This window comes from Haliaeetus albicilla, chromosome 22, assembly GCF_947461875.1.
Source record: "Haliaeetus albicilla chromosome 22, bHalAlb1.1, whole genome shotgun sequence".
NCBI lineage: Eukaryota > Metazoa > Chordata > Aves > Accipitriformes > Accipitridae > Haliaeetus > Haliaeetus albicilla.
Genome location: NC_091504.1, coordinates 22020567 through 22035910, shown reverse-complemented (window position 1 = coordinate 22035910; position 15344 = coordinate 22020567). Strand labels below are relative to the sequence as shown.

General features: G+C 57.7%; 1 protein-coding gene across 10 annotated transcripts in view; it reads left to right on the top strand.

Annotated features, from left to right (window-relative positions):
• TNRC18 (trinucleotide repeat containing 18) overlaps positions 1–15344 on the top strand; it is a 56817-nt gene that overhangs the window by 5882 nt on the left and 35591 nt on the right. For all 10 annotated transcript variants that reach the window (XM_069810318.1, XM_069810327.1, XM_069810326.1 and 7 more), the window contains exons 2-3: positions 11710–11835; positions 12293–14098. In XM_069810318.1, coding sequence (XP_069666419.1) covers positions 11710–11835; positions 12293–14098 — 1932 coding nt within the window. The remainder of the gene's footprint in view (positions 1–11709; positions 11836–12292; positions 14099–15344) is intronic.

Below are 15344 nucleotides of genomic sequence, written 5' to 3'. Positions count from 1 at the left end.
GGGGAGATGTTGGTCTGGGTTAGGTAATGTGATCCAGCATCGCCTGCTCGAGGTGCTGAGGACAAGGGAGTGCTTTGTTCTGCCTCGCTGCTGAAAACGGAGAGCACGGTGGGCCCTGAACCGACCCGAAAATGCAGGCGGGGTTGGGGAAGGCGGGGGGAGCCGAGGGCAGCCCCGAGCTCCCTGCCTGCAGGGCCAGGGCGAGGGAGCAGCACCGCATCCAGCTGCCGCAGCTCCTCGCTGGCTTTTCCAGCTGGGGATGCTCTTTAAAAAGGAAAGTTCGGGAGGGGAGCACTCCGGCCCGGCTGCCCTGCAGGGTGCTGCCTCTCCTTGGCCATGAGGATTTGGGGTTTTTCTTCTCCCTGCGTTTCTGGCTGGCTTCACTCTGGGATGGCACAGCTGGATGTCTGCAGGCATCGCGACGCACCCACCGGCTGGGGAAAACGACCATCTCTCTCTGCTATTTATTTGCGTTGCTTATCACTCACTTCTCTCCAGCTTTTTAACACCAAGGGGATGGCAACCGCACAAACTCTTTATACCCATCCCCGTCCACGCTGGCTGGGGAGGACGGCGCGGCAGGAGCCCTGCCGTACGGCAGTGCTGCGGCGGTGACAGTTGGGCTCTCTCCCCACACCGTGAGGATCAGCTGTTGGGTGCACAATATGCTCCGGTTTTCCTCTCCAGCTGTTCTCGCTGACGGTTATGGGAAGCGAAAGGTAGTTGAGAGTTTGGTATCTCTAAATCAGGGAGGTGATGGGTAGAAAGGAGGGGGTGAGGGAGGGCTCAGTATATCTGAGGCTGTTTTTTGTTTAAATCCAGCGAGACTTGAAATAGTGGCAAAAGGATTGAAGTGACCTTGGGAATAAATTTTATTGCCAGCGTAGCAGTGGCCAAAGAGCCATTTTGAAGGAGCTGGATGCAGGCAGGCAAGCTGAACATGGTGGGCTCGGAGCAACGGAAGGAGTGATGCGGTATGTTTGGGAGAGAACGTGCCTTTTTAGGGGAATAACGGAGATTCCAAGGCACTCGGCCCTGTCTCTCTGGATCTGTATCCCCAGCAACTTCTGCAAAGGTTGCTCTTGCTTCTGGTGTCATCCATCTTACCGTGCTGCGTTACTGCGAGCAAAGATCCCTTTTTATGTTTGGTGGTTAGATACATTGCCTGTGCTTCCCTTTCTGCCCTTGATCCCTTCTCAGCAGAATTCCCTGTGGCTTGAACATGCCTTTAATACATTTGGTTTAATTGCTTTTAATTAAAAAAAAATAAAAATAATAATTGAAATGGCCAGCGTGTTTGGGAGGAAGGGTTTTGAAGGGATTTGGCTCTTTGCTGCTTGCAGGCAGTGCCCATAGCAGCGTGTGAATGAAATAGCCCCCGTATTACCACCGTGCAGAATGTGTAAGTCTGGTGTTCTGTGTCATCATCTGCCAGGTGGGGAGGCATCCTACATGCCACGTTGCATGCAAGCCAAGCAGGTAATACTCCGGCAAGTAAAGATCCAGGCAGGCGAGTAAAGGTGGGTGCAGGCAGCTTTCCGGGGTGCTGGTGAAAGCCCAGCACGCCTTTGCCCTGGCTGTGGTTTGCCGGGCAGGCACACCGCGCCGGGCTCCAGGCGTGCGCAGCGTGCTGGGGTTTCCCTTTGCAATCCCAGCGCTACAGCGGGGCTTTCTCCCTAATGAGATTAGCGACACAAAGCGGCGATTCTTCTGCTGCTTTTAATGGGTGTTCGGGGTTTGTGTGGGATCGGAAATTCCTACTTTCATCAGATGAGCCCTCTCTGTGACTATTTTGTGGACAGTTCTTCCTTTCCTTGGCTTCAGGGCTGACATTCACATTGGCGCAAGCTTTTTAGGCTTTCCCGTCCTGCCCCCCTCTGCCTCCCCTCCTTCCCAGCCCCAGCCACGGTGAATTTTATCTTCTTTCCTGCTTTGAATCTCACCGTCAACCCAAGCCGCTTCCATCTTGTGGAGGACACGAAAGCTCGGTGGCCTTCCCTGGCCAGGCTAAACACAGCTGGAAGAAAGGAGAAATGCAAAAGTCACTCTTGAATCGTTCTTGCAGGTGCTCCTTGGTCTCCCTGGTTGAGATGTGCAAACACATACGCGCGTGTATATATAGATATATAGGACATCCATCTAGTGCTTCACCTGACGGAGGGCTGGCTGTCCCTGCCTTGTGACATCAGGGCCAGGTTGGCAATTTGTCAAGAGCCGAAGGGCTGTGCTTCAATTTGAATATGGATTTGCATAATTCATCGGGAATTAAACCGCACCACCATAATATTTGCCTCTGCGTTTATCTCCCATTATCAGCGACGGGGAGGTGCGCGGTGTTGGGCGTTTGCCGGCCGCAAAGACCCCTTTGCTTCACAGTTCAGCGCTTTTTCAGTGCAGAAAAGGTGGTCTGGGCTGATGTTTGGGAGGATGTGGGGGAGGGCAGGAGCCGCTGGAAGGAAAAAGGACTGAATGTGGGGTCAGGAGGAGAGGCTGGGAGACGCTGGAGAGCCTGAGCTTTTGAGCCTGGTTTCCTAAGGAAAAGAGGCTTATGGGATTGTGCTCCATCTGTGGATCATCTTCTACCCCCAGATGTCTGCAGCCCGTTGCTGAATTTCTCCCCGGGGTGGTTTTGGTCCCTGCAGATGCCGTGGAGGTCAGCGCTGGGCTCTGGGAGAGGGATGAGTTCACCCCCATGGCACATGGAGCACTACATGCGGGCGTCTCTGGCTTCACCTTGTGCTTATCCCGTCCTGGCCATGCCGTATCCAAGCAGGAGTCATGAAGCCGGAGCTGACTGAACACGGCTGGCTCATTGGAGATGTCCTCGTTCCAGCCCTGGGATGTTTCTTGGAGCCGGTCCCCTCTTGCTGCTGGGACCCCCATGTCATGCGGTGGTTGCTGGCTGTTCACTGAGCGCTCACATGTTGGTGTTGCAGCGTTCAGGTCTGGTCGGGTTGCTGTGCCGCTCTGTGCCTCAGTTTACCCTTGCAGTGCCACCCCCCTTTGCCAGGCACGGAGCCACAGCAGCCGCTTTGCAAACAAAAAGGTTTAAAATAAGCAGCGACGGAGGCTGCGTCTCCCAGGGCTTTGAGTCATCCCGGCTCGTGCTGACTGCGCCTGGCAGGGGCCTGGGAGGCAAAACAAACCCACATCCAGCTGCTGCCTCCCCACCAGATGTTAGCAGCGGGGTGGCTGGTTGGGTTTTGGTGGTGGTCCTCCCAGCAAAGCGGATTGAGCTGCCGTGGGGAGATATCACCTCTCTGGTGGCCCTGGTGAAACCTTGGTGAAACCGGTGGCTTGGGGCAGTCCCCAGCTTGGGGACTTGCGGTCAGGCCACCTGATTTCTGGAGGAAAGGGCGAGATGAGCAGCCCCGGTCTTGGCACCGTGCAGGCTTAGGTTTGCAGAATGGGGGGTGCTGAGGCTGCTTCCAGCACGCCTGGGCTTGGGCATGGTGGGGACCATCCTAGCTGTGAGCCCTCACCGTGCTGGACAGGAGGACAGGCAGGGACGAACCCAGGGGTGATCCCACTGTGGCCCCCCACCCACCAACCCCACACAGGGAAGGCAGCCGGGGCAGCAGGTAGCCACGGCCGGCAATGGGAAGCCGAGGGGTGGAGAGGGCAGGTGGCATTTACCTTTCGGTGGGCACCCCGGCGTGCGTCTGCAGGGCTGGCTGCTGCCCATCACGCAGCAGTGTTTAATTTCTCAATGGGAGAGCAGGGAGATAATGCTGCACAGTCCCATTTAACCTGCTGGTGACCTGGTCTTAAGTCATTGTGGCTGAAAATAGACCATGTTCCCTCCAGGGCACAGCTAATGGTGCTGGGAAAGCTGGGATCTCTCTTTGAAGGCTGATTTAATTGCTGCTGGCAGGCACTTGGTGCAGGTGATGCGGGGACCGGCACCCGTGCCATCCCACAATAACCTCCCCCCACCGAGCTTCTGTAGCTCTCCCGGCTCTGGCAGCGAAGGGTAACGAGCTCTTTTCTAACGAAGGCATGGGACAGCAGCTCAGCCAGCACATGGGTGTTGCTGGGTTAATTGCGCAGGCAGGGCTTGGCTTACCGGGAGCGGGGGGCTCACTTGTTTGCATCGCATCTTCTGCGCTGAGTTTGGGTGATATAAAAAAAAATTTAAAAAATAGAGTGGGTTAAATTTCTGTGCTTAGGAAGGAGGGGGAGCACCTGCAGCGAAGGTGTGCGCCCGGTGCTGGGAGCAGAATCAGCCCTAGGGCCCCTGTGCCACCCACCAGTGGCTGGAGGGTCTTCACCGTGATGAGGGATGGACTAGAGCAAAGACATTTTGATGCTGTTCTAGAAAATCTGGAGAGCCTACAGATGAGACTACAATCTAGCAGCCAGGTTCTGCATTCCTGGGGATTCTGCTAATCAGTTTGAGCGTTGAAATTATTATTTTTTAATTTCCATACAGCGTCTTAGTAAATGTGGAGCTGAAGACCCCACTGAGTCGCTGCTTCCTATTTGAGGAAAGCCATGTGGTTGCATACTGAGAACCTGGAGGTTTTGGTCACCCCCGTTGGGGTGTCAGGTTTAATTATGCCAGTGGAAAAGGAGACACATCCGACGTGGTGGGGGATTTCAGGCTGGGGGTACAGAGAAGAAGCTTCTGCTGTAGCAGCCAGCAGTGACCCAGGAGCATTGACACTGGTTTGAGTGTTTGTGTGTCAGGACTAATGTGGGACCAGGTCAGTGCTCCCCACACCACGTGTTTCAGGCTCTGCAGACTGGCTGCATGTCATGTCAAGGGTCCCAGGGGGTGGTTTCCGTCCTAGCCCCTCCAGCGGGAGGAAAAGCCACCTTCCCTCTGCCAGAGGGATTTGGGTCCCCACCAGGGTGGCTTCTTGCTGCCCCCCATGAAGACGCTGTCAGCAGGGAGCTGACCTTGTGGGAGATCTTCAGGGCATCTCTTCGGTGTCCTTCTCTTGGGGCCCCAAGCCCTGAAGCGCCGGTATACCTCAGATTGCATTTGCTTTGTTGCACGGTGGAAACTGAGTCTGCAGGATGCCGGGGGCAGAGCTGGGGTGTGAGCACCGAGCCTTTGAGCCCTTGCAGCCACTTCTTCCCATATTCTCCTCCTCCGCCGTCTCCGAGGTGTTGGGGCTGTTCCAGCTCCTGGGTGAGGAGGAGGTGAGCAGTAGGGCTCAGCCTGATGATATTTATTTCCACGGAGGCAGGGAACCCCCTCCATGCCCTGTGCACGCACCCTGCCCTTTGGTGTGCCTTGGCTGCGGGAGGCCCTGCAGCGCGGTGATTCACCATGAGGGTAGCATGGCACTAAAATCGTGGCACGGCATCGGCACGGGGTAATGGCTGCAGGAGGGCTCCTCGGAAAGCCGGCGGGAGCGCGTGGTGTTCTTGTGCTGACGCAGCTGCGAGCAATAGTAAATATTGAGCAAGAGCCACTTAAAAATAAAGCAGCCTGGACACAGATTACCGTGTGGAATAAAATAAAATTAAAAGAAACAATAGAGAGTTGTGCTGAGCTGGGGGGAAACTCGCCTTGGCTTTTAAGGTAGTGATTTTTGCAGCTGAAGGAAAGTGGCGCAGTGGTGTTCAAGCTGGCAAAGGCCAGGAGCACGGACCCCCCGCCGGAGGATGCTGTCTCTGAGCTTGCCAGGGCCCTTAGAAGATTAAACGGGGAGTTAAATTGATCTGGCTGTTCTGGATCCGGGGGATGAGATCGAAGGCCTTCAGGGGATGCGAAGAATTGAGGCTGTAAATAAAGGCTTTGAAGCAGCTGCCAGCCCCGAGGCATGGGGTGTAAATATGGCAGGGTCGGGTTTTGGGGCAGAGGGTGGTGGGTTGTGATGGCGGCTGCAGGGACGGGGACCGGCTGCCGCTGCAGTCCACGTGCATCTGATCTGGGGGCTTCGGTTTCAGCCCGGTGTGTTCTGGTGCTTGCACTGCTGGCGTCTCGTGTGTGGCACAGAGTCAAGGCGGCTCTGGTGCCTTGGGTGTCACTGGAGCTGCCCTGGCAGACAGGGGAGGAGGCGGCAAAGATTTACACTGTCAGCACTCCCGGCTCTCAGCTGTTTGCAGCCATAAATGTGTGCATGAGAAATAGCTGCGGCCGTGCCTCGCCGCGCTGTGTGCCGCTGTGTCGTGGAGCAGAGATGGGGAAGTGTGTGCTGGAGGGGGGGGCGGCCTTAAGAAAGTCACCCCTGGGATGCTGCTGCTTCTGCAGGGAGAGGATCGAGGATGCACTGATGATGGTGAGCACGGGCAGCTGGTGCTGGTGCAGCAGCCGTCCTGCTGGCGGTGGGAAGGGGCCCCGTGTGGTCTGGCAGCCAGCGGGTACTCGCTGTGCTTGGACTTCTCCTGGTTCCCCTCCCTCCCTGCGGGGGAAAGGGGATTCATGAGGACGTAAGTGTTTATCCAGCTGTTTGTGGTGTGGACTGGTGTCCCAGTTGGCTGCTTGTGAGGCGCCGCGAGCCGGACTGGGGAAGAGGTGACCGTGCTCCCGGCCAAGGGCGGCTGTGGCTTCTGCTCCGTGCCAGAGCCCAGCAGCCAGCTGAGACCCCGGCTGCAAATCTCCCTCGGGTGCCCAGACTTGAAAACATCCCATGGAAATAAACCCAGAGCCTTGCTGCTGTGTTTCCCAGCCCCTCTGGGCTTGGACCAGAGGGACCGCGGGACCAGGCTTTTCGGCTTGGGCTCCTCTGTGGTCACAGCCCCTTGCACAGTGCTGTGTGGTGCCAGCCTGCTTCCTGGCAGTGTGTCTGTCCATCATGGCCCGGGAGGATGGGGCAAGATGCCGGCAGTTGGAAATATTTCATAAGTGGCAGACACCCGTAACGGGCAGATGGGGCCGATGGGAGAGAGTTACTTCACTTCTCCCGGGGTACTGGAGGCCACTGGCTTTCCGGTGACAGGGCTGTGGCTTTTTGGGTAAAGATGGCTTGTGCCCGGGTCTTGGCTTTGGGGTGCGCTTTGTGACCTGCATCGCGTGTGGCTGCCTGCTTGCCTGTCCAGGCCACCGGGGCTGTCACACAGTTGCGTCCTGTTGCGTGATTCCCTTTGAGGTGACAGGAGGGTCGGGAGAGCCATTCCTGGGTGCTAGCAGAGGCATCGCGGATGCTACTTCTCCCTGGTGCATCGGTGCTACCAGCTGGTTTGGAAAACTGGACCAGGGGAGTGAATTCCCCATTGAGTGGTGTTTCTGTGTCACTCCTGTTTGCTCTCCGTGACCCTTCGTGGGTGCCTGAGTGAGCCGTCACCTCTGCGCTGGGTCAGCAGCCAGCATGGAGGGCAGCGCGGGGATGCTGTGAAGGTGCTGTCCGGTTGCTTGTAGCCAGACTGGGGTGGAGCAGCTTTCCCAGCACTGGTGCACACATGTCACGTCAGCCATATAGCCTGGCTCGTCGGCCGGAGCCGTGTCCATGGGGGAGATGCGTTCAGCTCCAGCGTGTCCCCACCAGCATATCCCCATCCTGCCTGGCTCTTTCACAACCCAGGCTTGGCCAGCTTGGCCAGCTGGGGATGAATTTCAGGCCTGGGGACTGGCGGGGCCAAGGTGGAGAGAGCCTGCAGGTTAAAAACTCCGGGCGACCCGTGGCATGCGGCAGCCCGCTCTGCTGCGGGCACGTTCGCCCACCCGCCCGCATTCGCCACCTCTGCCAGATGATGTTTTCTGGCGGCTCCCTCCTCCCGGGGAGCTTTGGGCAAACCCCGAGCGGGCTGAGCACGTGGGGCCCATTTCCCTCCCGCTTCCCCCAGCACGACCTCCGGCCTCCAGACGTTTGGTGTGCGGTTTGTGCGGTTGCTGGTATCTCATCTCTCCATCAGTCACATCCCCTCTTGGTGGTGAGTCACCCGGCCATGCCTCTTCCCCCCGCTCCCCGTGCCGTTTTGGAGAGCTGAGCAAAGATGAAGAAGATGTTTTCAACTGGGCTGACACATCTGCACCCGCCAGGTTCCTCTAATAACAGCCCTTAGTGATTTATGTCTCAGTCATGCAAAGCAGGTATGTTTTATCATCTTGGAGCTGGGAAGGAGGGGCAAGGGTGTGTGTCCCCCCTCCATGCCCATCCACTACACCCACTGGAGCATGACGGGGAGCTCAGCAGGGACATGCATTTTGGCTGCTGGCTGTTGCCTTCCTGCAGGGTTAAGGTGGCTTGAGGACAATCTCTGTGCCCCTTAAACCCTTTTACCCTCTGAGCCAGGCTGCTTTGGATCGTGCATGCCCACACTGGCAAAGCACCCATGTGGGATTCTTGTTGGTGGTGCCTTTCCCAGGCGGCCAGAGGCTGTGCTGATGGCATGCACGTTTGGCTTGGCATGGCATGGCAGGGGAAGGGAAGGGGGGCACAGCCAGTCTGGTGCTGGCAGCGCTGCCGACTCTCACCTCCCTGCCTGTGCCGTGGTGCCAGCCCGCCTCTGGGCGAGCAGTTGGCTGGAGGAGCGTGGCTTAGCCTGCTGAGACCTGTCGGCGTGTCCCTGGGCGAAGCGGATCTTGCGCTGGTTCAGCAAACGCTCTGGCCGCAGGCAGATGGAGATGGTTGTGGTTTCCCCCTTTCCCCTCCCTTTCTCCTGGCAGAAGCCCATGGTTGGGGTGATCTGTGCGTTGCTCACTGCGGTAGAGTTTCTCCCCTTGGCATCACTTTCTGGCGCAGAGATCCAAGGAGGGAGCGACTTGCCCGCGGCCGCCTCCTGCAAATGCAGCTACTTAGCACATAGAGGAGCAGCTTCACCTCCAGGTCCTGCCCGGGGGAGTGGGGCAGCAAGTTTCGGGCTGTGTGCGAGTCTTACGCCAGCCTGTCAGCATTGCTGCTGGCGGGCTGTACAGAGGAAGGGATGCTCTGGCAGTGCCTTGAGGTTGGATTTGCATTGGGTTCATCCCCAGGAAGGCTGTGGCTCGGATCCCTCTTCCCTGCCCTGGCTCTTGGCAGGGAACAGGCCAGGTAAATACAGCCTGGGCAGCTTCTCCTCTGGGCGCTTAGCAAGGGAAAACAGTGTTGCTGGTAAACCCGAGACTGGGGTTCAGGTGGCTCTCTGGTTTTGCTACTCGTCAGCTGGGTGATGCAGGCAAGTCTTTGCACCTGCCCGTGCCTCAGTTTCTCCACCTGCAAAGCTTTGGGATGTGCTTTGAGCCCCTGTGCTGGGCTTATGCCTCTCCTAGGAGCAGCACTGCTCCCATGGTTTGCAGGAGGTGCTGGGAAGGGCTGCCCAGTACAAGGTGGCTTTGGGGCTTGGCTGGTGGCATCAGCTCAGTTCTGCTGCTGCTTCCCAAGGTGGGGTGGTGAGACTGCCTTGCAGGGTCCCCAACCTGTCCACCTGAACCAGTCCCCAGCTCGGACTGCACGTGAAGCGACTTGTTACCGCTCGTGCTCCCTGCTTCAGCACAGTGGCTAGAGAACCTCTGTGACAGCTCATCTTACACTGGGCAGGTGGAAGGGATTTCATCTGTCCTTCAGCCACTGCCATCCCAGTTTCTCATCCCCTCATTCTTTCGGCTGACCTTTCCACTACTGCTCCTCCTCCTGCAACCCTGGGCCGAGGCTGGGTCCCTGTGGTGTGATGTGATAATGCTGGTTGCGGAGGAAGCCCCAGAGCATTTGGGGCTGGGGCTGACCCTTATCCCTGGGTAGGATAAGATGCCGCAGGCGGGGAGCTGCCCCAGTAGGACCAGGAATGTAGCCAGTACCAAAATGCCTCTTTGGGTACCAGTAGCTTAAGCTGTGTGCAGGTGCCCCTGTGCTGGATGGCAGGGATGGATCATGTCCCCTTCCTGGAGCTCTGCAGGTGGCTTCATGTCCTTGCACCATGTGCAAGTGGGGCCGTGCCATGGGCATCTGTGCATGGCGGTGTCTACAGTGTGGGATGCATCTCGCCACGATCTCTGTGCTGGTGCTCTTGGTTGCTGGAGCGGCTGCAGCTGGGATCAAGGTCTGGCTGCGAGAAGGGGCTCATGTGGGGATGTCTGGAGCTGGGGCTGCTGGGCTGGTGTGGCATGGGGTGCTCCAGGGGGTTTGCCGTGCTGCAACCATGTGCTCTGCCAGATGGGACTCGTGTTCCCTCGGAAATGTGTTGCTCCTGCTCCAGACGCTGGCTTGTCGCCAGCCCAGCCGTGCCGGAGCGGTGCGGTGGAGGTGGCGCGGCAGAGGCAAACATGCTGCGGAGTGGAGCTGCTCACAGCTAAGCTGGGGTAGGCGCTCCTGGGTGCTACCCAGTGATCTCCAGCCCTGGAATAAGAAAAGGTGTTTGGAAATGCTCCAATGCGAAGGTTTTGGGGTTACCAAGGAGAGGCGTGAATGTGTGTGCATGCTCAGTGCCTTTATGGCACCCAGCACAATATTAAACAGCAAGTTTTACCTGCTGGGAATGGGCTCTGTGTTGAACTTTGTGGGCACAGGAGGTCCCCTGGTCCTGCCACTGGAGGGTTGGCATGTGCGGGTGATGCCGCTGGGAGCTGTCGGGCGATGGATCTGGGCCAGGAGCTGTGCGGAGCACCGTGTCGGTGAAGCACATATGCCGGGATGCAAACATGTATGCGAAAGAGATCCTGGCTGTCTAAATAATGTGAAATATTGACTAGCTCTCGCAGATGGTGCTCCACGTGCAGCTTCGGGGACTGAACTTCTCTGTCTCCTCTTGGGTTTCAGTGTGATGTTGTTTTGATCCAGTTGGATGCTGGACTCTTGACAAACTTGTTGCCTTGTTGCTTTCAGTGAGATCGTTGAATTTTGAGGAAGTTGGTTGCTAATGGGGTCTGAGGGGAAGGGAGGAGGCTTGCAGAGGGCTTGACTGGCTCCTTCAGACTCTCCTGATGGCTTTTTTCATTTTTTAAATGATTGCACCAAATGCGATGCTGGTTTTAGCAGAGCGTTGGGGTTTGTAGTATTGTGCAGATGCCGTTTGGTGGCAGTGTTGTAGAGGAATTGCTGCCTGTAGCCAGGAGCTTGTGTTATTACCACCGTTATGGTGATTGTATTCATTGATGAAATGCTGATGATGATTATTTGCGTGAGGATGTTGCTGGGGGGCCCACTCTTGGAGGAGGCCCCAGTGTCCAGGACATAATCCAGACTGCTGGCAGCAGGGCCTTGGGGACATGCTGCTTTCATATCAGCTCGTGGATGTGTGGCAGCTTTTCTGCTCTGTTTTGTCTTCCTCTGGGATAAGATGCTGGTTTTGGATACATGAAACTATGCTTTGTGTGAGCTGCTGTGGAGGATGCTCTTGCGTTTTCCCAAAGCCCGTACCTGGTGCTGGGCAGCTGCAGCGGGAACGGGCTGTGTTGGCAAAGCTGCGCTGGCAAGATGGTCTTATCGCTGCTCGGGAAGCGTGTTGCGGAGTGCCCTCACCCACAGGTCGCAGTACTTGTGATAAAACAGCTTATCGGCCAGGCAGTTTGGTCGTTCAGCCTGCAGATTTAAGGCTCTGCTCAGAAAGCAGCACGCTCCATTTGCAGCTCACCGGTGGCAAAGTTAGAGCCTTGCAGAGGTGCAAGGGGTGAGCTGGGGGACCCGCAGTGGGGGGTTGGTACCTGAAGTGGGGGCCCCGAGCAGCACTCCCCACCGTGGGCTGTGCGCGGTGTGCGTTGCCGCATGTGTCCTCGCAGCCGCCGCTCCTGGCGCGCGAAGGACCGACAGCCACAACAGTCTGTGCTCCTGCGGGGCTCGTTCCAAGGCGGCGTGCCGCTTGGGCTGAAACATGTTTCCCTCTTCTGTTTCCCATTTTCTGCAGGCTTTTCCCATCTGCCTAACGGGCTCTACCCGTCGTACATTCCCCTGAGCCACCTCGAGCCCCCCAGCGCCGGCAGTCCTCTCCTGGCCCAGCTGGGTCAGCACAGCCTCTTTGAGTCGCAGAAAGGTGAGTCTGGGTCCCCGTGTGCCATTCCCCTCGGTCACCCCTGGGTGCTCACCCTGTCCTTTGGGCTGTCTTGGCTGCTGGAGCTGCTGGATGCTGGGATGTTAAAGGTGAAGAGCAGGAGTCCCCTGGGGTTATCATCCAGGGGTGTTTCCTGGCCTTAGCAGTAGCAAAGTCTTGGATGTGGCTGTGTTGTAGGGAACCCAGCCAGGTCCCTCCGTGAAGCCCCCACGTGCTGCTGCATCGCAAGGCTCAGCATGCATTGGAGACAGGGCTGCCCTGCATCCCATCTGGGCCACGTGGAGGTACCTGCCTGGTCTCCTCTGCTCTGGTCCTTCCTGGCCATGTCTGAAACATCCTTTAAACCCATTCCCTCCTGGTTTGCCACCTCTCGCCTGTCTCTGTGTAGGACTGAAGGGGCTGGAGGCCCGTGGTAATTTTGTTTGCTTCTTCTCTGCAGATGGGTTCTACCTGTCCAGCCACGCGGGCCAGTCTGCTTTGCACCCACAGCCTCCCCTCTCGAGGACTGCAGGCAACCACACATCGAGCACTTTGCTCCGGGAGAAGGACCTTGGGCAGCTGCACAAGAGCTCGAAAGAAGGCCTTAAAGACCCTGGTGGGAAGGAGCGGGCATGCCGGAGTGATCTGTCCCTGCCGTTTGCCAAGAAGGAGGGTAAGCCGAAGGAGGAACCCCGGCCCCGCAGCGTGGTAGACCTTACGCAGGACACCAAGCCCGACAGCGACCGGAAAGTGAGCGTGGTGGAGAAGGTAGTGAAGGTCGGTGAGCGTCTTTCGCCGTTCCTGGCTGAGCACATGCCAAATCGGGGCGCCGGCGGTGGGGAATCCAAGTCCAAGAACCCGCTGCAGAGCTCTTCCCTCAGCAACTGCAACGGTGGCGGGGACCCCATGCTGAAGGTCCTGGGTGCCGAGCAGGACCGCTGTGCCAAGGATCCCGCTCGGCACGATGAGAACATGAGGCCTTCTGCGCACGCCCACGCTGAGCGGCTGAAGCGGGGGGAGCCCCTCCTGCCCTCTGTGGGCGCTTTGCACGTCTCCTGCAGCTGCCCGTCCCCACACCCCTCGCAGCCGGGGAAGATGACGCCGGCCACGACATTCCCTCCGCAGCCCGTCCATTCCAGCATGTACACCATCTTCCCGCCGGCCAAGGAGCTGGGGAGGGAGCACAAAGTCATCGCCCCCACCTTCGTGCCTTCGGTCGAAGCCTACGATGAGAGGAACGGGCCCATCCAAATCGCCTCGCAGGCCCGTGACAACAAGGCGAAGGACAAGGACCTCGGGAAGGTGGGGGTGTTGCAGTCGCCCACGGAGCGATGCCTCGCGGATGCCTCCCGCACGCTCTTGTCCCAGGACTTTTCTTGCCACGGTGATGCCAAGAGGATGGAGGCTCTGAGGGAGAAGGGCTCGGTGATCAGGGCAAACTCCATGGCGCTGAAGAGACAGGTCACTTCTGAGCCCTTCCTCAATCGGCCAGGGCTGGGCTCTCCAGAGAGCAGGGAGTTCCTGACCTCCAAGGACTTGCTGAAGCCGAGTCCGGAGGCAGAGCATCGCCCCTGCGACCGGGACCGCTTCCAGAGATCCAGCTCCAAAGAAGCGGCAAAGGTCTACGGCACTTTGGACTCCTCCCGGCAGCACCTGGACCATGGTCAGCTGAAACCACCTGAGCAGAAGTGGAAACCCTTTGAGATGGGCAACTTTGCCACCACGCAGATGGCAGTGCTGGCTGCGCAGCACAACCACGTCACCCGGGCGGAGGAGGAAGCCAAGAAGGTCTACCTTGACCCCAGCGGCTTGCCACGGTCCTCGGTGGTGGGCTCACGGGGTGCTGCGGACGTCCTCCACCCCGCCTCACATGGCGAAGGGTCGGCCATGCAGAGCCTCATCAAGTACAGCGGCAGCTTTGCCAAGGAGACCGCGTCCCGGCAGAGCTGCGGCAAGAAGAGCCCCTTTGGCGGCTTGGGCAACGTGAAGTTGGACTCTTCACAGCTGGGCGCCTCCAAAGTGCAGCAGCTGCTGCTGCAGCAGCCAGCGAAGCAGCTGAAGAGGGACCCTGAGAGACCCGAGAGTGCCAAATCCTTTGGTCGTGAGAGCATCGGCTCCCAGGGTGAGGTGGAGGTGAGGCACTTGCCCGTTGGCATTGCCGTGGCTGTGGCCCGGCAGAAGGACAACAGCAGCAGCAGCAGCAGCAGCAAACTGGGACCCAGCTTGGCAGACCGGGATCGCTCGCTGTCTCTCAGCAGCATCAAAGGTAGGTTGCCCAGACCTGTCTCAGAATTTCCCTGTGGGATCTGTTCCCTGGGGAGAGCAGCCACCCAGTGCAAGCTGTGTGGCATAAGCTGAGTTTGGCATCCTCAGCTCCCTTTGCCTCTCCTTCCCAGCCAAGAGCATGCTGTAAACCACAGTAGGGAGCAAGACTTCCCCTGCAAGAGGGAGTCCCCTTTCCCTCCTTCCATCCCCTCAGCCCACATCCAAGGACAACCCCTCTCCATGTGTTTGATCCCTGTTAGCAAAGGGAGTGACAGAGAAACCCCTTAATGCACTTTTGTGCTGGTGTTTTAATCTCATGGTTTTGATTTAAGCCATGGTGCTGGCAGGAGGGGGATGGCTCCAGCAAGCTTTTTGGTGCTCTGTTTGGCTTGTGTAGCAAGATAATGCCTGGGGGCTGCCCAGCATGGGGAGAGCTTGACTCTGGCGTGCCAAGGAGCGATGCCAAAGCAAGAGGCCGGTGAGCAATGGTTGGCTTTCCATTTTTAGCCTTCGCCTTTCCCAGTTTTCTGCCTTTGCCCCCCTCTCCTGAACCTCAGTGGTGAGAGGCAGTTTCTCCCAGTCAGCAGCCCCTCTCCCCATTCCTATCGCCTCCCGTCACCCTCCCCATGGCCAGGCGGGAGCCGACCGAGGACCTCGTGGGCAGCACAGGGAGCTGTTTGTTCAGCCGTTCAATCGTCGCAGACCCTCCCAGCTTGCGTTAAATGTAATTTACTGAGCCGAACTAAAAGGCTGCAAACAAGGGTTGAATTCTGGCAGGCCTCCGGGCTCGTTGCTAAGTGATGCAGTTGGCTTTCAGACAGAAAACAAGACTGCTTTTCTCCTCCTCTCGCCCCCCAAATGCTGCCCCCCCTTTGTGTGCCAGGAGATATTCGTCTAATAACATTAGCTTGCTTGCACTGAGTGGACGGTGCTTGAATGTTTAGACCTTTTAAGAAGGAGAAAGCAGGCTTTAGTTGGCTAATCTGTAGTATTTGGCAAGTAAAATGCAAGTATTTAGTGCCGGGCATGGGTTGTCAAGGAAACGGACCTAAGCCTTTCCTCCATGCATAACTGATTGAATTTTTCTATGCGGTCTGTGCGTCATGTTCATATATATAGACAAAATGATCATTCACTGTCCGGACAATCATCGGTCTGTACAGAAAAGGGACCGTCCTGTTGGCAGGGTGGGGGCTAGGAGGGAATTAGAGGAATAAGAAAGTGTGTGTGTTTGGATGGAGGATGAG